Below are 24,161 nucleotides of genomic sequence, written 5' to 3'. Positions count from 1 at the left end.
ATTCATGTCTTACCTGTTGTCTACTTTATAGTGTGATGTCATTGAGCTACGTACTGGCTAATTCATGTCTTACCTGTTGTCTACTTTATAGTGTGATGTCATTAAGCTACGTACTGGCTAATTCATGTCTTACCTGTTGTCTACTTTATAGTGTGATGTCATTGAGCTACGTACTGGCTAATTCATGTCTTACCTGTTGTCTACTTTATAGTGTGATGTCATTGAGCTACGTACTGGCTAATTCATGTCTTACCTGTTGTCTACTTTATAGTGTGATGTCATAAACCGCACGTACTGGCTAATTCATGTCTTGCCTGTTGTCTTCTTTATAGTGTAATGTCATTAAGCTACGTACTGGCTAATTCATGTCTTACCTGTTGTCTACTTTATAGTGTAATGTCATTAAGCTACGTACTGGCTAATTCATGTCTTACCTGTTGTCTACTTTATAGTGTAATGTCATTAAGCTACGTACTGGCTAATTCATGCTGTACCTGTTGTCTACTTTATATGTAATGTCATTAAGCTACGTACTGGCTAATTTATGTCTTACCTGTTGTCTACTTTATAGTGTAATGTCATTAAGCTTCGTACTGGCTAATTCATGTCTTACCTGTTGTCTACTTTATAGTGTGATGTCATTAAGCTACGTACTGGCTAATTCATGTCTTACCTGTTGTCTACTTTATAGTGTAATGTCATTAAGCTTCGTACTGGCTAATTCATGTCTTACCTGTTGTCTACTTTATAGTGTGATGTCATTAAGCTACGTACTGGCTAATTCATGTCTTACCTGTTGTCTACTTTATAGTGTAATGTCATTAAGCAACGTACTGGCTAATTCATGTCTTACCTGTTGTCTACTTTATAGTGTGATGTCATTAAGCTACGTACTGGCTAATTCATGTCTTACCTGTTGTCTACATTATAGTGTGATGTCATTAAGCTACGTACTGGCTAATTCATGTCTTACCTGTTGTCTACTTTATAGTGTAATGTCATTAAGCTACGTACTGGCTAATTCATGTCTTACCTGTGTCTACTTTATAGTGTGATGTCATTAAGCTGCGTACTGGCTAATTCATGTCTTACCTGTTGTCTACTTTATAGTGTAATGTCATTAAGCTACGTACTGGCTAATTCATGTCTTACCTGTTGTCTACTTTATAGTATAATGTCATAAACCGCACGTACTGGCTAATTCATGTCTTGCCTGTTGTCTACTTTATAGTGTGATGTCATTAAGCTACGTACTGGCTAATTCATGTCTTACCTGTTGTCTACTTTATAGTGTAATGCCATTAAGCTACGTACTGGCTAATTCATGTCTTACCTGTTGTCTACTTTATAGTGTGATGTCATTGAGCTACGTACTGGCTAATTCATGTCTTACCTGTTGTCTACTTTATAGTGTAATGTCATTAAGCTACGTACTGGCTAATTCATGTCTTACCTGTTGTCTTCTTTATAGTGTAATGTCATTAAGCTACGTACTGGCTAATTCATGTCTTACCTGTTGTCTACTTTATAGTGTGATGTCATTAAGCTACGTACTGGCTAATTCATGTCTTACCTGTTGTCTACTTTATAGTGTAATGCCATTAAGCTGCGTACTGGCTAATTCATGTCTTACATGTTGTCTACTTTATAGTGTAATGTCATTAAGCTACGTACTGGCTATTTTATGGCTTACCTGTTGTCTACTTTATAGTGTAATGTCATTAAGCTACGTACTGGCTAATTCATGTCTTACCTGTTGTCTACTTTATAGTGTGATGTCATTAAGCTACGTACTGGCTAATTCATGTCTTACCTGTTGTCTACTTTATAGTGTGATGTCATTAAGCTACGTACTGGCTAATTCATGTCTTACCTGTTGTCTACTTTATAGTGTGATGTCATTAAGCTACGTACTGGCTAATTCATGCATCTGGTATATAGTATAATATCATATGTATAAGGTGAGGTGAAATAGTGCGGACTATTGCGGACTTTATTGTGATCTCTACTGGTTCATGTTGTACCCATTTGTCTGATATATAGTATAATGTGTTTAACCTTCGTATTGGATAGTTCGTGGTGCACCCATTTGTCGGGTATATAGTATAATGTGTTTAACCTTCGTATTGGATAGTTCATGGTGCACCCATTTGTCGGGTATATAGTATAATGTGTTTAACCTTCGTATTGGATAGTTCATGGTGCACCCATTTGTCGGGTATATAGTATAATGTGTTTAACCTTCGTATTGGATAGTTCATGGTGCACACATTTGTCGGGTATATAGTATAATGTGTTTAACCTTCGTATTGGATAGTTCATGCTGTACCCACTTGTCGGGTATATAGTATGATGTGTCTAACCTTCGTATTGGATAGTTCATGCTGCACCCATTTGTCTGGTATATAATATAATGTATTTAACCTTCGTATTGGATAGTTCATGCTGCACCCATTTGTCGGGTATATAGTATAATGTATTTAACCTTCGTATTGGATAGTTCATGCTGCACCCATTTGTCTGGTATATAGTATAATGTATTTAGACTTCGTATTGGATAGTTCATGGTTCACCTATTTGTCTGGTATATAGTATAATGTATTTAAACTTCGTATTGGATAGTTCATGGTGTACCCATTTGTCTGATGTATAGTATGATGTGTCTAACCTTCGTATTAGATATTTCATGCTGTACCCATTTATCGGGTATATAGTATAATGTGTCTAACCTTCGTATTGGATAGTTCATGCTGTATCTGTTGTCGGGTATATAATATAATGTGTTTAACCAACGTTTTGCTTACTCCATGCTGTACCAATTTGAGGGGTATATAGTTTAATGTCATAACCCCATGTACAAGCTAATTTTTACCCTTTGTCTGGTATATAATTGTGTGTTTTATAGTGTTAGGTAATACCACAGGCCATAAAACCATCATCCTTGTACCTTGTAAATACTTGGCAAACTGTACTATTTGGGACGTGTGTACTTCATTATTTGATTTTGAAAAATATTTAGAGCATTAGGAATCTTTGTCATACGGGATGAGGCAGAATGGAAGTTACACGCATTCTAAAACATGTTCACTCTTAGTACGTGCGTGCGATAATACAAACTGACTAGTGGAGATTTACATTTCGTTACCAGAGGTGTAACAGCACGTTCTGAACATGCATGGGGACGCAGCGCACCTTTACATGAGTTGTTGTTTCCCCGTTGTCCAGCAGCAGTGGAATAAAAAACAAGGGCTTTCTCCTCACACATCTTTCTGAAATGAAGAATAGGCCAAAGTTATCAGGCATGTAATTTCTACTGAAATTTGCAGAGGACATTGCCTCCGAGATATATACTTTATGTTTACAGAAACGAGTATTCCCGAGGAAAGAGTACATCCTGTCAGGCGTTAATTGTTCTTTGGAAAACACAGTTAAGAACGTTTGCAACACAACCATTTTGAGATCTAACCGTCTACTTACCAGCTGCTATGTTTATCCATGGTGCCCCTTTCCTCCATGGCCGCCTCCATGTCCTTTGCCCCCGTGTCCGCCACCATGGCCTCCGTGTCCCTTGCCCCCATGGCCACCACCATGACCTTTGCCGCCATGACCCTTTCCACCTCCATGACCACCTCCATGACCATGACCACCACCATGACCCTTGGCCATGCTGGTTCCGAACACTGCAGCAAGAACTGTCAGAAAGAGAAAACACAATACATTATTTGCGACGCTGATAATGTGTACTGTTCAGGCTAGTTAAAAGCAATTATTAAGACGTAAACACAGTCACATCGCGTTAATAAAATGTTGACAGTTGAAGTAGATGGCATATCATATTTAGGTTTCCTACATAGATTGACAGTGACTGTCAAGTAACTTTTCTCACAAATGATCTGAACTTTCAGCCAGGCGATTATACAGCGTGACTAGTGTAGATTTACATTTAGGTACCAACGAGGTATGCTCACCTGCTACAAGGAGCACTGCGACTTTAAGAAAATGCATATTTGATGGTTCTGATGAATGCAAACCTCAGAAAACGTAAAGTTACCTTCTGCACGTTCTCTTTTATAGAGGTGTAACAGCATGTTCTGTGCATGCATGGGGATGCGGCGCACCTTTCCAAATCAGATTAATTAACCAGATGTTTAATTTCTACATCAACGGCACTTTTTTCAATTTGACTTTTTCTCAAGCGTTTGAACTTTTGCATTAATCTCCCGCCACGATCTCCGCATGCCCTAATATAGATATGGCCCAGCTTTAAGGTGTTGTCTGTTAAGGAGAAACTACTTTGTGTCCTTTGTTCAAATTAAGTTTGTTATTGTTATCGAATACATGCCACAGAGACAATTGAAATAGTTCTTGTACCGACAAAAGGTAAGAGGGTATGGTGAAGGCCAGTCTAATGGTAATTGATAAAGGGGTTGAACTACATGTATGTGTAAAACGAAAACATTTAGCCGACAGCAAATCACCACATGCATCGCTTGCGGGATAATAATAGGCTTCCTTGGAGCTCTGCGGTGTGCTTGGTGTGTAGCTAAAACCACTGTGACATCACCACAAGCGTTACAAAGCAGTTTATGCAATAATATCATTATGATATAATTTTTCTACCATTTCCGCGATCGCGAGGTATATAAGTTCGTAAAAACTGGCAGCCATCAGTTTTTTTTCCCTTTCGCTTACCAAAGAAGGACATTACGATACAATATGCAGTTCTCTAACTTCGCCGCACTTCTTGGCCTTGGTGAGTATTATCATTCTGTTGTCATGCTATGTCAGTTTAAATGGTATTAGCTGTCCGAAATAAAACTCTGGAGAGTAACATGTCCCATGCAATCTTTAAAATGGAGTTGTTTGTGTGTGATATGACAGTATTGTAACTCCAAATCCTATATTCCAACTGCGTAAAAGTGTTAATTTCACAGGAAAGTGTGTTGCTTCAAGTTTCAAGCAACACCCTCCTCAACATCTACTATATAAAGTGTAATGCTTTATAAATGGGCGTGTCTTTGTTTATTTTCCAGCTCTAGCAGCCGTTTTGGGTTTGGCTAGTGCTCACGGTCATGGTGGCCACGGACATGGTGGTCATGGACATGGTGGTCATGGACATGGACATGGTGGTCACGGTCATGGAGGACATGGTCATGGTCATGGAGGTCATGGTCACGGAGGTCATGGCCACGGAGGACACGGTCACCACGGATGAAGCTGCCGAGACGTTGGGGATTGATATCCTAAGTACACAGTCACATGAGAATCTGGATGCTGGGAATCCACTGTGTAGTCGATAACCTATTGTATTGATTGTGATTCGTGTATCATCATTGCCTCAAAGAATTAAAACATCGATCTGACAATTATGCCACTGTTTGTATTATTCATTCTCTTTTATATGGATGCTAGAATGACTACAGAACTAAAGCAATTGTACAAATAAAATAATACTTAGTGCATGTACATAACTGCCCAAGTGACAGACATAGGTTTAAGTCTCACAACAAGAGAGTATGGTCTGAGATATGATAAGACGACACATCCTTGTTTCGTGCATGCTATAAAATCCACTCCCCGAAACACCATGGCTCATGTCATCCAAAATGCCGTAGTGTTTAACTGCAGCTATAAAGCAACTTAGGATAGAGGTAGTAATCAGTCCAATTCTGCACAACGCCTGCTCTATGGCATGTCCCAACTACTTTCAACTGGTACGTGCGTCGGATCTCCCAAATGTGCCACTGAGTCATATGTATCTTCTATCAACCCACATACTGAGCAAGGATTCGTCGTCATTTGATGGTATTAATCTAATATGCACACCATTGTCGATATGCATTGAACTTATCATATGGCCGCGGGAGACGCTATCAAGATAGCAATTGTGCCACTGAGTCATATATATCTTGTATCAACTCACATACTTAGCAATGCTAACCTTGAGATTCGTACTTGTAACTTGAAATAGTTAACAGTTTTATATTGTCATAGCCTGAGAACCGAGGTAATGTTGGTTTCTTTAACGGGGAACCTGTTTGCCACACAGTTACTCTGAACGCTGCAACTAACTTCTGGGGGAGGGGGCTTAGTTTCTCATTTAGCGACAATCCCAGGGCAGCTTGTAAATTAGAAAACATCCCTTAGTTGTCGTTTATAACCAAACTTCGCGGCATACTACATCGTTCGTGAAGTTTCGGTCTCTGGAAGGCTGGCTGTACCTGTGTACCTCTAAGATCGAGGTGAGGGCGATTCGATGCCTTTATAATATTACCTGCGTCTTCTCTCCCTGCGAAGTTCGGGCGTGATACCTGTCTGAAAACAAAGACTTCCAACCGAGAGCCGCGGTGGTGTCAAACACTCAAGACGTCCGAGTCCATAGTCCGTTTCTGCAGGCGTTTCCACTATGCAGGTGTACTTATGAAATACTATGAATTTGAAATAAATAAACATAAAATTGGTAATTCACTTGAGGGAAACATTGGGTGCCGGATCGACATTAAGTTTTCCTCAACTACACTATGCATTTGTAGATTAGTCAGAAAATACACATTAAAGAGAACAAGCGGTATTACTTTGATGTTTTATGCATTAGGAACACAAACGGTAAGATGGGAATTATCATGAGTTTATGATACAGGGAATGCCTCCAGTCTATCTGAAGTAAAAAAGCATGAATCATTTTGTTTGTATTCTCCTAATTATCGCTGTTTATCGATCATGTAATATATTTTGGGAAATGAAAAGATTGGAAACCGAATGGATTGTTAGGAATTCCGAATATTCAGATACGTTTGGCTCGTTGACTAAAATTGTCATAGACTAACATAGACTCTGTGGAATCTTTTGTAACACAATACATTTCTCTCCCTAAGATTTTTGTTAATTCTGATGCTGATTTCACCGCCTCCGTGGTCTAGTGGTAGAGCGTCCACCCGGAGAGCGAAAGGTCTGGGGTTCGATCCCCGACCGCGTCATGCCAAAAGACGTTTTAAGATGATACTTGTTGTTATCCTGTCTGGCGCATACACATACACGTACATGCACGTGGCTATATAAGTGCAATAATCTTGGACGCGACGTTAAACCCCATTTCACCTCACCTCACCTCACGTGGCTGACTGGCTGGATTGGTTTTAGTTTCTTAAAATACAGTCATTGATGAAGATCATGGTAGACATCGGCAATACACATACATGTATATACGTACAAAAACCCATGAGTGCGCGTGAAACAGTAGTTGGATGCAGACACTCTCTGGCGTCATGCGTGACGTCATTAGATCCGCCATCTTGATGGGGGAAACTCGAGGCGATTCGTCTGTTCTTCATCTCCTGCAGAATGGAACGCTCCTCAGAGGAAGTATTGCCAAGCCTCTCTGGGGAATTACATGGGAAATATATACAATATTTCTCGTGAGAATGTTACATATGTGAAATAATAAATAACATTTAAAAGCATGCATAATTTACAGCATTACAAACATAATTTTGTATGGCAGTATGTATGTCACATGTGTTTATCAGTATCAAATTTAAGTGTGCCTGGTCATAATCCCTTGAGACTGGATTCATAGATTAAGAGACGTTAAAAGATGGTACTTGTTGTTATCCTGTCTGGCGCTCGGCATTAAGGGGCTAAAACAAGGACTGGTCGGCCCGGAGTCAGTACTGTGTCTGAGTGGGGTATTCATGTTAAACTGCGGCATGGCATCTCGGTGAGCTAGCACTATAAATCGGCATCAGTCCGGACTAGTACAAGCAGCCACACACACACGTGCATTCACGTCGCTATATAAGTTCAATAATCTTGGACGCGACGTTAAACCCCATCTTACCTCAGCCCATAAATTAAGGGGTATATTTTTACTGTTTCCGCTTCATGACACACAGGGGGACGGATGCGTGACGTATTGACATGTATACGCATTGATCGATGTATCGGTGAGTAACGTACGATTTCATATTATTTAGAATCTGCGTGTCACTTTCCTGCCTGTGTCTATTGACCTTTATTCAGCAAGACATCGACACAATAAAATAAGTTTACAAGGACGAAAACGACGGACAGCATCATCTGCTTATTTGCAAAACATATGAAATATAACTGCAATAATGTGATCTTTACAATTTTGTAACAGAAGTATATTTTTCACGCGTAACAACACGTTAATTGAGTAATGCGGTTGGAATGAATGGACAGTGTTTTTTCACACTCGGATTGATACAAAACAGCTGATTCTTGATCGGCGACAGCTGATTGTTTTTTTCTTGAAACATGTCTTTAATATGAATATGGGTAATAAATAGAATTACCCATTCGGTACGACTGATTACGGAAAATATGTCACGCGTGAAATTAATGTTTTATTATATGACTGAAAGTGAGGGAATTAGCTTTAACTCCTCTTTGAACAATATTCCAGTTGCATCACTGTCTGTCAGCTTTATGTGGGAGGAACTGTGATGTGTAATTAGACGTTTAACATTTTGGTGAAATCAACGAGCACGGGTATGGTACTGACAAACTGATAAACTGATGATCATGATCAGGGTGAATCTGGGATTCGAACCCACGAGTATAAGATCATGGCACGTCAAGGGGAAGCAACTCTGCATAGCGAATAGTCATTACCAGTGGTAATCTTTGGTTAGTTGATAAATAGTGTATGACCAATGTATAATAGTGTATGGTTATGTGATCTTAAAGCTTACAGCTACGCTAATATTCTGTACCATAACCAATGGTAAGTCAAGTTACAATATCACAGCTCAGTTGATCAATATCTTTATAACCAATGTTAGGTCATCTTACTGTACCACAGTTACGTTTGTAATTTGTATATAACAAGGGCAAGTCTTCTTACTATGTCACAGCTACGGTGATATTTTGTGAAGACCAATGGTATGGCATCTTGAAATGCTATAGCTACGTTGATCTTTTGTTCAGATATGTTGCAAGCCGCTTTGCAATAGTACAGCTACTACGTATCCGAAGTGACGTTCCCGATGGCCGTCTTAGCAATGATACACCTACTACTTATCCGAAGTGACGTTCCAGATGGCCGTCTTTGCAATGGTACAGCTACTGCTTATCCGAAGTGACGTTCCCGATGGACGTCTTTGCAATGGTACAGCTACTACTTATCCGAAGTGACGTTCCAGATGGCCGTCTTTGCAATGGTACAGCTACTAGTTATCCGAAGTGACGTTCCAGATGGCCGTCTTTGCAATGGTACAGCTACTGCTTATCCGAAGTGACGTTCCCGATGGACGTCTTTGCAATGGTACAGCTACTACTTATCGGAAGTGACGTTCCCGATGGACGTCTTTGCAATGGAACAGCTACTACTTATCCGAAGTGACGTTCCAAATGGCCGTCTTTGCAATGGTACAGCTACTGCTTATCCGAAGTGACGTTCCCGATGGACGTCTTTGCAATGGTACAGCTACTACTTATCCGAAGTGACGTTCCAGATGGCCGTCTTTGCAATGGTACAGCTACTAGTTATCCGAAGTGACGTTCCAGATGGCCGTCTTTGCAATGGTACAGCTACTGCTTATCCGAAGTGACGTTCCAGATGGCCGTCTTTGCAATGGTACAGCTACTGCTTATCCGAAGTGACGTTCCAAATGGCCATCTTTGCAATGGTACAGCTACTACTTGTCCAAAGTGACGTTCCAGATGGCCGTCTTTGCAATGGTACAGCTACTACTTATCCGAAGTGACGTTACAGATGGCCGTCTTTGCAATGGTACAGCTACTATTTATCTGAAGGGACGTTCCAGATGGCCGTCTTTGCAATGGTATAGCTAGTACTTATCCGAAGTGACGTTCCAGATGGCCGTCTTTGCAATGGTGGCTACCAGTTATCCGGAGTGACGTCAAGACATTGATGGGACAGTACAATGCAAGTGTACCTGTGTTGCTGGGGGAAACATCCCCTGCTTATCACGGAGGGGCACCTGGGATATAGGACACATATTCAGCTGGAGTCACGTAGGTTAATTCACAGCAAAAAGGTTTTCCTTTGGATTTGTTTGTTTGTTTAATGTTGAACGCCGCACTCAGCAATATTCCAACTATATGACGGCGGTCTGTAAATAATTCAGTCTGGACCAGTCAATCCATCTATAAAGATGTGAGTGTGTACAAGATAGACACCCTTGTTCATACTCCAACTAGTCCACTTCTTGCTTCGGATTGGCGGTTGATATACAATAACTAGATCTGGTTATAAAAAACACCAAACCCTCCACATTTGTACTACTCTCCGAGTTATGGACTAGGGGAAACAGTCAACCAGGTGTAACAGAAGTAAAAGCACAACGGCCGAGACAACAATATAACATCTGATATTGCAGGTGTAACAGCAGACAAAACTTTATAGCAGGATGTAGGTTCCATGTTTGAATTAACCATAGAATTCATCAGTTTCTTCACACTGATGACTCCAGCTCATGTCCTGCCCAGCAACAAAGATCAACATATATACGTGATATATTATTGAAGTTTTTATTCCAATGATGAACTTCAGTTTTCAATTTAAAATATTTTCAGCAAAAGTTCAAGTGGTATGTACACAAACCAACCTCATCTCCAGGATCAATCTACTTAATAGTTGTATTCAATAATAAAATCATTAATAACAAATAAAGTAACATACAATGAAATCATTGATTAAGATTAATACACAAAAAGATTTAAAAGCTGCAATTCCACAAAAGGAATATTTAAAATTTCGGATTTCCTCACGGAAAGGAGTGGTATTCTGTGATATATATGTCAATGTTTTGATGAGAAGATGTTGAGTAGACCCTAACTTGGCTCTACATCCACAATGTATCCGTGAGGTTCTGGAACACTAAGATGTGAAATCTCAGCTCTCGTCAACGAGGATGTTGAACAACAGATGTACAAAGATTCTCGGTCTAGGCCTCCGTCAGGTCATCATTGAAGTACAGATGGATTGCCTGAAGAAATGTGTCATCGTTCATGCTCAGCTTGTAGAACTCTTCATCCTCGTCGGGGATGCTGTTTTGTTCCAGGGTCTTCATCATGTCCAGGTTTCTGCCGTCGTACTTCCATGTGTAGCTGCCAGCATGGCCATTGTACTTCATGTAGCGATCCAGGATCTCCGTCATAATCTCTTCAGAACATACCTGTTTTAAAGAAGGAAATACATCAATGGATGATCAACTATAATTCCTCTCTGAAAGTTTCATCGTTTGAGATCCAGTTTGGATTGTCAGAATGTGTGAGATGCAGTTTTGTTTGTCAGAATGTGTGAGATGTAGTTTCATTTGTCAGAATGTGTGAGATCCATTTTGGATTGTCAGAATCTATGACATGCAGTCTGGATTGTCAGAATGTGCGAGATGCAGTTTGGATTGTCAGAATGTGTGAGATGCAGTTTGGATTGGCAGAATGTGTGAGATGCAATTTCGATTGGCAGAATGTGTGAAGTGCTTTTGCAATGTTTGATCATTCCCTGTGAACATGGCATCGAACATGTAAATCAATACATAGATAGACGATACTCTTCGCTTACTTCAATAACTTGTTCTTGTGACGTGAGAGTGTTGATGATTTTCACAAATCTCGTCTTCTTGGAGAGTATTCCCACCAGATAGGACTCATCCTTCCACCACGGTCGGCCGAAGTCGTTGGCCCAGTCTGAGTGAGGGTAGGGTGGGGGGATGTGTACGAACCTGCCATTAGGGCAGTAGGGAATCACACAGCCTGTCAGAGGGTCGACGTGGGTGCGGATCTGCAGACAGTGACATGTACATACACAGACTGCCTGTATGTCACTTGTATGTCGACATACATAAAAAAACATGTATGGGAATCTGATATACTAAATACTAGGGCTAGGACTAGTCCAAATTTACTACCCAGGTACTCACTTCCCGTTACCCGACCCTACCCAGGTACCCGCTGTAGGTCTCGAGAGATAAGTACAAAATGTCCGCTTGGGAAACGTTTGACCGTACTCCTGTCAAAATGTATTTAGATACAGATATAAAATGATCTGGTCATGCATACACTGAAGTTGACTGAAATTTTATCTTTATGAAAACATGTAAAGTCAGAAGGAATGTGTGCAGAGTAGGAAAGAAATTTGAACATTTGTCACTTATAGTGTAACCATAGAGTTCTAAATAATTTTTGCCATTATACAATATAATCACATGACTAACCACGGGTCCGGGTAGTCCTGTGGGTACCCTGGTCCTACTCAGTACCCACCTGACCCGAGTACCTGAGTTATCAGTCCCAGCCCTACTCAATACTCAGTGTCAGAAACAGAGGGTGGGGGTGGTTGTGGGTGGGATTTCCTGAGATCTATCAGAGTAAAGAGAAGCACCTTTAACATTTATGCTTAATCATATACACAGGTATTTGTTATGGAAATATGTGTAGAGGATGTTGAGGGATCACTGATATACAATCAATGTGATGACATATATATGTCACAGGGAATAGGGAAGGTCCAGGGTCAGATCCCCGGCCGCGTCATACCAAGAGACGTTAAAAGACGTTAACTTGTTGTTACCCTGCCTGGCGCTCGGCATTTAGGTGCTAAAACAAGGACTGGTTGGCTCGGAGACAGTATACTGTGTCTTAGTGGGGTATTCATGTTAAACTGTGGCATGGTATGTCAGTGAGCTAGCACTATAAACCGGCATTACTCCGGACTAGTACAAGCAGCCACACGCACATGTGCATGTACGTCGCTATATAAGTTCAATAATCTTGAATGCGACAGAAAAAACAGTTGTTAACTTTTAGTTATAAAACATAATAAAAAGGAGCCCAGAGACTTTCTTCATTTTCAGATATTCCTGATGCTGCAGTAATCTAGATTTGCCAAACATTATAGACCTGCATGAGCTGTATTGGATATATTTCTTTCAGGGTCTGTATGACAGACTAGATCAAGGACTAAGAGTTACCCTACACTCGTATACTGGGGTGCAGCTCTGTCAGTGTGAAATCCATTATGGTTTGACTACTGAGAAACAGTTTTGCCCTGACAATAACAAATGTCTTTTAATCATGTTCATCACAATGTTAACACCCACTAATCGGTCTTTTAATATAGGAATGAAACGATACATCGGTGCACCGCTGCATTGTGAGATTTCATGCAACAAATCGACACGTTACATATTTTTCTATATCTGTACAAGACAATACACATGCTCAAATAAATGGATTTTACTATTCATTTAATGACCCACCCACAAGTGTTTTTGTCAGTAAAATATAGTGTTTGTACAAAATATATTGTAAATAGCTTTTGAAGTTCCACCTAAAATTAGCTGCTTAGAATATGTGTCTACAGCTAGCTTTTCCCTTTAAAGCTGCTATGAATTATTTATAGTCACGAAGTTTCCACGTGATATGATGTACATATGTATCATGATATAAATTGTATCATGATCTTGCTGTATCATGTCACCCCTACTTTAAATACTGATATGATTAAAATCAACTTACATCTTTGAGTTTTGGATTGAACCAGTGTGAAATATCTTTTCCTGCTGACTGAATGATTGGCTTTAGAAGAACATCACCTGAAATAAATCAATAATGAATCAGTATAAAATATAAAAAATTAATTTGATGTCAAATATTATCTCTTATCGCCTTTTCAATATATCCTACTGCACCCTCAGGTTGACAACCGGGAATTAAGGAGAATCTCCACTGAGTAAATTTGTACTTTGAGGAGGAATTATCACATTCTGTGCCAAAAACTTTTGATTCTGCCAGCCCAAATTAGTTTTCAGTGGATTTCTGGACTATTTTTTATGTGAGCTCACTGGACTTCACACACAATTTTACTAGTCTCAGGCTTCAGACTAGTGGCAAAAGCCAGAGTAAGTGAGTGAGTTGGGTTTAACGCTGCTGTTAACAGTATTCCAGTTATATCACTGCGTGTCAGCTTAATATTTTTGTTTTGTTTGTTTGTTGTTTAACTCCGCACTCAGCAATATTCCAGCTTAATGATGGCTGTCTGCAAATAATCAAGTCTGGTATTGATATGAGTGAGTGAGTTGGGTTTAACACAGCTTTTAACATTATTCCAGTTATATCGCGGTGTGTCGGCTAAATGTTTGAGGAAAGCCCGAAGTGATGGCATTTACCACTTCGATGAAACCCACGAGCATGGGTATGGTGCTGACAAACCTAGAAACATAATCAGGGCAAACCGGGATTCAAACCCACAATCATAGGTTTCTGGAATGCCCAAGGGACACAACTCTGCACAACAAATCGGGGAACCTGAGTCGACTGGGCCACCCATGCTCCGAAAAACCCAGAGACAGAACTGACACTGAAAACAGTGAAAAAGTTGCATGCTTGCAGCATTCCAGATCCAAGGAGGCCATGTTTGTGGATACTCCTTATCCTGATAGTGTGTCACACAAACAGCAGTATAGGTACATGTCATACATCTTCCCGAGGCAAGGGAGTTAACTGACTTTAAAAGTCCAGTTTCCACCCTTGCCGAACTAGGCTGGAATTCCTGGGCTCGATCGTAGCGCCACCAGTGGCTATTACCAGTTATGTCCCTTCTAAGCCTCTCCTATGGACCAATCAGATTCCACCTCTCGTATAACTTGCGTTTGCTTCACACTAAATGGTGGACGATCTGATCGATAATCAAGATCTATATTGTGATAAAACAGGTCTTACATCGCGAAATGCATCAAATCACGCGAGCACCTTGATTAAAAACGTGAAAAGATTTGGAAAATATCTGCTGACAACGAGTTGGTGGTGCACATACTTTTCAAATACAGCAATCGACCGAAATCTGTATGACGGTTTACGAACTGGATTTCGATTTCGGTGCGCGTTCTTTCATACCATTAGCATTTTTTTAAATTATCTTCAGAACATGCAGGATGACAATCTGTCAGTATGTTTTAAAATGAACTGATCTGAAACCCAACTGTCAAGCATCATCAGCTCATCATGCATTGTTGACACTTTTTTGGAAATTCAAATTCCTTAAATCATGTCTGTATAAATTTATAATTTTAAGACCTATCATTTGCATTCAATTATTTGTCTGTGTAGCCTGTTGTCAAGGAGCGAAATAAAATATTACATTTTGAAATATAGTATCATTTGGTGCAAAATATTAATGATCTTCAATTGTCATAACATGAGTTATTTCTCGTAAAAGATATTTAAGTTCAAATAGATTTGATGTTATGGCATAGTCATAACAATTGTTAAGCCACATGATATATTAATTTTAATATACATTGAGAGCTTGGCAGATGATATTAGGTGAGGTGTGGTGAAATTGGGTTTAACGACCAAGATTATTGCACGTATATAGCGTCGTACATGTATGTGTGTGTGTTTGTCTGGCTGCTTGTACTAGTCTGGACTGATGCTGATTTATACTATAGTGCTAGCTCACTGAGATACCATGCTGCAGTCTAACATGAATACCCCACTCAGACACAGTATACTGACTCCGAGCCAACCAGTCCTTGTTTTAGCCCATTAATGCCGAGCGCCAGACAGGGTAACAACAAGTACCATCCTTTAATGTCTTTTGGTATGATGCAGTCGAGGATCGAACCCCAGACCTTCCGCTCTCTGGGCGGACGCTCTGCCACTAGACCACGGGGGCAGTCCAGATGATATTAGGATAGATGCACATAACATGTATTAGTGGAGATCGTAGGTACATACTACATTAAAGTAAATGGCAAAAATGATTTTCCTTGTGAGGGTGTGTTGTTATTGGTTTCCTACGCTATATTCTGAAATCATATCGTGAAAATGATAAAAAAAAAATTCACAGCCTCTCAGGAGCAAATATGTATGAGGTGACATTGATAAAGTTAAACTATCTCGAAACACTTGCCTGTGATTTGCAATTTAAATTGATCTACAATTAATTCTGATAAAATATTCACCTTACTTTAGCATGTTTAAAAGATTTCTGCCTGCATAGGCCCTACACTGCTTAAAATTTTGCCTGGCTTAGGGCAACAGAAACCTAACCCTACATAAATGTATTTTTTAGATTGACTAGAATACAGAGTACAGGATATCTTCAACCATATTCGTAAGGAATGTGCACAAGCTCTTTACTTAGTAACGGGTTCTAAGTATTTTCGTTGCCAAATGCTGTCATAAGTAACTGTTATTTTTAATGAAAAAAGTATGTATTTATTGTACTTCTGTGTTGTATAAATACTTCTATTTCGGCTCTATTTTCAAGTTCTGTAATTCTATGTTGATGCCCAAGTTTCTATGTTTATGAATTGTTTTGATATTCAATTTTGAGGATTAATAATATTAATCATATTAAAAAAAATAAGACTATTAGCCAGAAGTTAAGATATTTTTTTTAAATTTTGAGGCAGTGTTTGGGGAAGGTTTTGCGAGCATGTTTCTGATGCTGCAATTTTTCATTGAACAATGTTGAAATACATATCAAAATAGACCTGCTCAAAGTACGCCTTCAAGTCAAAAACAACATCTATTGATAAAACATAACTGTCAAAAAATATTTCGTAAAAGATAAGAGCAATATTCACTCAAAAGCCAACAAAAATATTTCATTTTTAATTCATACCTTTGTATTCCTCACATAGTGGAGTCAAATTATACACTTTTCCCAAAAATGAGATCCAGAGATCATCTATCGTGTTGTGAATAGACACTTCATTGGAGGTGAAATACTTGGGTCTCGGCATGGTGTTTGTTTGATAAATGATCTACAAATTCATTGCTTTCAAACTCGGACTAAATGACAAGAATCCTGTTGCCAATATCAACAAAGCTGTCGGAAGCGGAAGTTGACGATATGTGTCATGGATTCCTGCAAGCTCCTCACATCGATATCCCCTTCGCGCAGCTCTCTATAGAGTGTAACGAAGCTGTCACGCGCTGGGAAGGAGCTTCGGATTCCTGGTGACCGATTCCTGAAACGAAAATAGAATACCATTTGATTCTCTTTATTTCTTCCTAATTACAATCACAGTTTATCTATTAAAACGACAATGGACACCGGTAGTTGTATGTTGAATATAAAACAAAACAAATATAAAATAAATATTCCAAACAAAACGGTATTAAAATCAATTTCCGTGTTTTGTTTCGTTTCAGTTATAATTTCGATGTTGAACTCGCCAAAATGGCTGGTGATGATACGGTGAGTGTTGTGTCTCCATATTTGTCAGTACAAACAATTCTGTAAGCATTTCGTAAAACGCCATGACCGAACGCTTATAATTCTTGTTATTTTATGTAAAAAGAATGTACTTGTCTCGCATTCAATATGTGTAATCTTCAAACTTGTTAGTGAGATATGATTTGTCCTGATTTCGATCACGCCGCCGAACGGTTTATTTCCTTGATAAACTACAGTCCGGGACCATATGAATGTCCACAAGATGGCTGTCGCTATGGAAAGTTGTTAGTAGCACAACGTGAAGTCGGAAATTTTACAAATAAAAACCAGAGGTACGTACCTGCTGAATACACACCGACTAGCAGCTGATTATGGCCCAAGGGTGGACTGGTGCAGAGATCTGATGTTTGCTTGTACTCGGACTATAATATGAGTTGCACCCGACTCGCCTAAAATCCGACTCGCCTAAAAAAATCTGACCCGACTCGCCTAAAAATATTTTGGTATGCGTTTGGCAAATATAACTTGGATTATGCCTAATGATCACAATTACTAGTATTACTAGTTGAACATACTTGTCATAGAGCTCTGATTATGACGTTTATGCAACTGTTTTAATGTGTTTGAAGAAAATTGATAGATCACTTACCTTTAGGCCGGTAGATAACCATTGTTTTATCTATACCTTGTCAAATGTTCATGTGTTTCATGGATTTATCTAGGATTCCAGTGTCGCAGAATAAAATAGTTCCTCACAAAGAGAGGTGATGTGCGAGTGTGTATGCTCAACTTGCATTACAATAATACCTGTTCTAGTTTGTTTTTCAACAAATGTGTTCAAATAATATTGCCATTAGATGAGAAAGGTCTGTTAAGAGCTTCATCAGTAAGTCAGTCACAATGACAGTGCATCATAATATATTTACATCAAGTGCAAGACGTCAAAATGGCCGACATGATAAACGTGATGGGAGAGATTTCCAAAGTTGTTAATCAGTGTTCCCACTGGCTTTTGAAACTGCCAGTCCTGGTGGACTGGCAACTCTAAAAAATTACCAGTCCCAACTAATTTTTGTCAGTCCCAAATTTCAAGAAATAAAAAATTTATGAAAATTAGCTGGTTTAAATTCTTTCAACATCATGTTCAGTTCAATGAGTCATCTCTGTAATAACTTAGTTAGATTTACATGTCATTCACACAAACTTCAGTCACAATTTTCTCTCTCTCTTTTTAATATTTCGAGACAAAGTCACTACAAATTGATATTTAACCTCGAAGCAAAGTGAAATGTTATTTCCTTGCACTAAAAAAAGACAAGGGGATGACCTGATGGTAACAAAATATATAAAAAAATATATTTCTATATCACTGATGTTTTGTTCAACAACGAAGATTTTTAAGGATCTTTATTTGCCGGTCCAGAGGGACTGGCAGTCACCTGAATTACCAGTCTAAGCCTAAATTTACCGGTAATGAACGTGTGGTGGTAACTTGTGATAGTCATCACTGATCAATTGGCCGATCTGTGAAAGGTGATTATAATGATGTGTCAAATAGACAACAAGATAAATTCATAGACTGCTGTAGACTGTCACTGTCAGTCTAGACACGGAGCAAGTCGATACTATGATCGTTTGGATGTGCATTTTTTGTTTAGTTCACTCCAATGGGTCGTGGCAAGGATATTTGTGAACGATCGTGCAGTCGAACTTTGACGTTTCTCTGTGTATGCTAAAGTTCAAAATTAAGGGTCTACATGATCAGAAACAACGCTTTTGCAGTAACAGAAATAGGCTCTAGTCCAATAGTACTTGCCAAGCTGCCTAATACTTAGCCTTAGGTATCAAAAGGACAAGTAGAAAGTTGCCATTTTTTAGGGTTTTCCTGTATGTCATCGTTTTAAGGACCTGCGGACTAAACTGTTAGTTTCTTCCGCCGCTTCTTTATTTATTCGTGCCAGGAATTCCCAGGAGTTCCCTCACAAATGTGGAAGTAGTCCGTCAGCGTTTACGTCATTTCAAGTAAACAGTCTCTTGAAATATGTATGAACGTCAAATTGTGTCATTCATACAGTTATATGAATACTGTGTAAACTTCTCATTACAAAATTATAGTGATAAATTTGTTGATCATTGTGAAATTGTTTTTTGCTTTCAGAGTATTGTGTCTGTGACAAAGACAGAAGGTCGGCAGAAACTTGAGCGATGGTTGAATAAAAGCATGAAAATTAAGATGACAGATGGAAGAACTCTAATAGGTAGGGTTAACTACAACATCCACAGGTCGTTATACACAGCTTACCTAAAGACGTTAAAAGAGGGTACTTGTTGTTACCCTGTCTGGCGCTCGGCATTAAGGGGCTAAAACAAGGTCTTATCGGCTCGGAGTCAGTATACTGTTTCTGAGTGGGGTATTCATGTGAAACTCACTATAAATCGGCATCAGTCTGGACTAGTACAAGCAGCCACACACACACACACACACACACACACACACACACACACACACACACACACACACACACACACACACACACACACACACACACACACACACACACACACACACGTGCTTGCACGTCGCTATCTAAGTGCAATAATCTTGGACGCAACTTTAAACCCAATTTCACCTCACCTTATACACAGCTACTATTCACACTGTAACAACATTCTCCTATCCAGTGGATAGTAAACGTGGAGCAGTACACATGTGAAACCTGAATGACTTTGAGCTTTTCCTCCCAAATTAAGCTAACATGCCATGGTATGACTGGAATACTGTTCAAAGCAGCATTAAACCAAACTTACTCACTCACTCACGAATGTAGCTGACTTTCCGTGGTTTGCGAAGGTTCCTTCAAATGGCTTCAAACCCAACAAAACTCATTCATAATACTGTCAGACTGCCTCCGGAAGGTCCAGGGTTCGATCCCCTAGTACCTGAGTTATCAGTCCCAGCCCTACTCAATACTCAGTGTCAGAAACAAAGGGTGGGGGTGGTTGTGGGTGGGATTTCCTGAGATCTTTCAGAGTAAAATGAAGCACCCTTAACATTTATGCTTAATCATATACACAGGTATTTGTTATGGAAATATATGTAGAGGATGTTGTGGGATCATTGATATACAATCACTGTGATGACATATATGTCACAGGGAATAGGGAAGGTCGAGGGTTCGATCCCCGTCCGCGTCATGCCGAAAGACGTTAAAAGATGGTACTTGTTCCGACCTCTCTGGTTCTCAGCATTAAGGGGCCAAAACAAGGACTGGTCGGCTCGGAGTCAGTGTACTGTGTCTGAGTGGGGAATTCATGTTAAACTACAGCTTGGTATCTTAGTTGCTGGCATTATTAAATTGGCATTAGTCCAGACAAGTACGAGTATTGACGTCGCTACATAAGTGCAATAATCTTCAACACTACCTCAAACCCCATTTCACCTCTCCTCGTAATAGCTCATTTTCTGTCCATGTAGTATAGTTTTGTATATTTTCAGGTGTGTTTCTGTGCACTGATCGTGACAGGAATGTCATCCTTGGGTCATGTGAGGAGTATCTTCGTTCCCCAGGTAACCATGGTAACAGAATACAACAATAATCTGACGAGAAGGGTTGGAAAAAAGGCAACTCATGAGATATCTTAAAGTCTGTTCACTCATATCTGTTTGGGGGGGCACGGGTGGCCAAGTCATCTAAGGCGCCGTGATTTGCTGTGCAGAGTTGCGGCCCTTGGGCATGCCAGAAGCTGACACGCTGTGATATAACTGGAATACTGTTAAAAGCGGCGTTAAACCCAACTCACTCACTCACTCATATCTGTTTGGTTATCTTGAAGTTGAATTATTTGTATCATGAGTCCATCAAAAGAATGTAGTAAGTCTTCAATAAACAAAGGAAACAAGTATTTTAGGTTTATGAGAGCACACAAAGTATCAGTTTACCGCTGTCAGCCGGGAACAACTCGTGTTATACCAGAACAAGCCGAATAGAGACTCGTGCCCCTTTCGTGGCTATTTTTGCGACTCGGTTCTGTCTAAGCCCAAACGGAAATAGCTAAAAGAATTGTCAACTCATTGCGCAATGATTTACGTATATTTCCCCCATGTCATATATATCCCAGATGCTATTGAAAACACATCGGGACTTACAGTATTATACATACATATTTAACAGTGTTTTAAAGTTTTAAATGCAAGACATATGTAAAGTAAAAAATTATTCCTGTGGGATTCTTTGAAGTCACACCCACATTCTGATTGGTTTGTCGTATTTTCACACATAACATTCATCGACAGGGGTATGAGTCTTTTTGCAGGTTACGGAAAGGGGCAAGCTTTGACAAATGTTCCTGTGTATTAGAACTCCTACAAATCAGTTCAAAAAATGTTTTCCAGAAAATAATTGAAATGATTGTCCCTCTTTGTCGGGTAGCCTAGTGGTTAAAGCGTTCGCTCGTCATGCTGAAGGCCCGGGTTCGATTCCCGACATGGGTACAATGTGTGAAGCCCATTTCTGGTGTCCCCCGCCGTGATATTGCTTGAATATTGCTAAAAGCGGCGTAAAACCATACTCACTTACTCACTCACTTTGTTTCAGATGATGATGATAGCCGAGAGGAGCCAAGGATTCTGGGATTGGCGATGGTGCCGGGACATCACATTATCAGCATTCATGTGGACGAGGATCATTGTGTGATGTGAACTCAGTCTCTCCTACAAACTCTATCAATCATAAGAGGTCCCTCTACCACAGGAATCAGGGTTGAGGGATGGGTCTACTGGTGCAATCAGTATCAGTAGGAATTGTTTTGTGACAGAGTCTACTTGTCTCAATAGGGCCGATCATTTGATATTCTAGTGGAGGCTTTTGAATTATGTTTGAGACAGATTATGTTCCCAGTATTTTCTGGAAAAAGTTATGTTTGTAAAACATACAGTCGACCAGTCACCGACTGACCGCCTGATCCATCACCTCTTATGACAAGCACATGTTGCTGGGGACCTATCTTCTTATCCGGAGGGGGCACGGGTGGCCCAGTTGCGTCCCTTGAACACGCCAGAAACCTATGATTGCGGGTTCGAATCCCAGTTCGACCCAATTATGTTTCTAGGTTTGTCAGCACCATACCCGTGCTCATGGGTTTCACAGAAGTGGTAAATGTCTGAGACCCGCATCACTTTGGGCTTTCCTCCAAAATTAAGCTGACACACCGTGATATAACTGGAATACTGTTAAAAACTCACCCACTCACTCTTACCTGGAATCACCACAGGCAGGGGTGGAAACTAACACTTGCGTTTAGACAAGGCTATTAGAAATTACTTTGGGCTAATAAAATTATGACTCTGCTCGCCGTAGATGTCCGTTTTTTTACCCATGGTGTTGATTATCTATTCCTGTCAAATGGTTTCCCTTGACATTAGGCACAACCTTTCGAGTGTTTATCATAATGATTAATATACGCAAATACCGATCAACAACGGTTGTATTTGAATGTAAACCAGAGACATGCATCGTAATTTATTATGTAAATTTCTGAGGCCACACGATCTTTGGGACCAGTAACCTTTGCAGGTAAAAAATCCCCCTAGCCCTGTGGGCTTGTTTGCTTTTTTGAGTTATTGCCTATCCCTGAATGGGTACCTTCAACAGACTAGTAAAGGTTGGTTACACCACTGACGGGCGGTCGGGTAGCCTAGTGGTTAAAGCGTTCGCTCTTCACGCCAAAGACCCGGGTTCGATTCCCGACATGGGTACAATGTGTGAAGCCCATTCCTGGTGTCCCCCGCCGTGATATTGCTGGAATATTGCTAAAAGCGGTGTAAAACCATACTCACTCACTCACTACACCACTGACATGCCCAGCTGAAGACCCAGGTTCAGTTCCACTCATGGGTACATGGGTTCTTGGTGTCCCCTGCCTTCCAGTGGCTGAGTTTATGCCGAGATCACTTTTGTTCATCATCCACACTGTAAGAACATACCCTTGTACATTTAAAACATTCATTCTCATGTCTTTTTATGCCTTGAATAATAATGTGAAAATAAATTTGTACATAAAAAGTGCTGTGTGTTATTGCTGTCCTTATGGTCATGGTGTTCTGTTCTGTAACCATTTTGTTCTGTGACCATTCTGATCTGTAACAGGAGGATGCATGGCTGAACTGAACCATTTCGGTTGTGTTTCCTAACACGTTTTTATAATTAAATTTTCGTTGTGTTCATGGAAATTCCTGCATTCTGATTAGCTGAATTGGTCACGTGTTATTGCATTCATTTCCCAATGAATGTATAAAATTAAGCCACGCCCACCGCTGCGCACTACTTTTATTACTGCGGAATGTCGGGGAATCCCAATATTACAGTCAAGGGAATTCCCTTTCTGCTCACGTGTATCGTCATGCACAGGACATTTAGCGACTTTCATGCATATTCATTGTCCAAACTACCCTTTGAAACCGAAGGCCGAGAATGACTGAAAACAGCAAACGTGCAGGCTCGCTCGCCAGTTTTTTTTCCCGCTCGCCTCGGTTCAACTTTCATGTCTTCGCGTTTCATTTCTAACTAGCATTTCTCCAACTGTTTTACCGTAATCAGAGAAGTAATGTTTGAATCACGCAGTAAATGACCATGTTATTTGAAACAGCCGCCTTCTCTCGGACATATTTCTTCCGGTTTGTTACAGTCTGACTGTTGCAAGTTTTTTCGCCTCTTGCCTTAATTGACAGGTCAAATGAACATTGTTTTAATCCCACTCTCCGTTGATTGGCTACTGACTGTGTAGGCGTGTCAAGTTATGTGCATAAATTAAACGATCACCTGATTCATGTCACGCCACTGTATGTATTCCTACACCTGGAATGTTCATCAATGCCGTCATTTTTGTCTGTTTTGATATATGCAACTGTTTTGGGTTATACTATTGTAGATCAAACATGTTTTACGTTGTCGAATTTAATTATAAGCATTGACTGTGTATTTTTTTC

General features: G+C 39.9%; 2 protein-coding genes and 1 long non-coding RNA gene across 3 annotated transcripts; 1 reads left to right on the top strand and 2 right to left on the bottom strand.

Moving 5' to 3' along the window:
* Nucleotides 1-3,205: 3,205 nt before the first annotated feature.
* Nucleotides 3,206-4,026, bottom strand: LOC139477864 (uncharacterized). Its single transcript, XR_011654159.1, has 3 exons — nt 3,969-4,026; nt 3,478-3,692; nt 3,206-3,269 (listed from the first exon to the last, which is right to left on the bottom strand). It is a non-coding gene; the product is annotated as an uncharacterized lncRNA (long non-coding RNA).
* Nucleotides 4,027-10,526: 6,500 nt separating this feature from the next.
* On the bottom strand, nt 10,527-16,835 carry LOC139477845 (cytochrome b5 domain-containing protein 1-like). The gene is made up of 4 exons (XM_071260274.1): nt 16,619-16,835; nt 13,507-13,583; nt 11,552-11,770; nt 10,527-11,162 (listed from the first exon to the last, which is right to left on the bottom strand). The coding sequence occupies exons 1-4, from the start codon at nt 16,737-16,739 to the stop codon at nt 10,932-10,934; spliced, it is 648 nt and encodes a 215-aa protein (XP_071116375.1). The 5' UTR covers nt 16,740-16,835; the 3' UTR covers nt 10,527-10,931.
* A 301-nt stretch (nt 16,836-17,136) lies between these two features.
* LOC139477842 (N-alpha-acetyltransferase 38, NatC auxiliary subunit-like) lies at nt 17,137-23,292 on the top strand. Its single transcript, XM_071260271.1, has 4 exons — nt 17,137-17,197; nt 19,335-19,434; nt 20,673-20,744; nt 21,772-23,292. Exons 1-4 carry the CDS (start codon nt 17,180-17,182, stop codon nt 21,873-21,875), a joined length of 294 nt encoding a protein of 97 aa, XP_071116372.1. The 5' UTR covers nt 17,137-17,179; the 3' UTR covers nt 21,876-23,292.
* The last annotated feature ends 869 nt before the right edge of the window (nt 23,293-24,161 follow it).

Source organism: Haliotis cracherodii, unplaced genomic scaffold, assembly GCF_022045235.1.
Source record: "Haliotis cracherodii isolate W230 unplaced genomic scaffold, xgHalCrac1.p SCAF_36, whole genome shotgun sequence".
NCBI lineage: Eukaryota > Metazoa > Mollusca > Gastropoda > Lepetellida > Haliotidae > Haliotis > Haliotis cracherodii.
This window is presented reverse-complemented; position numbering and strand designations above follow the sequence as displayed.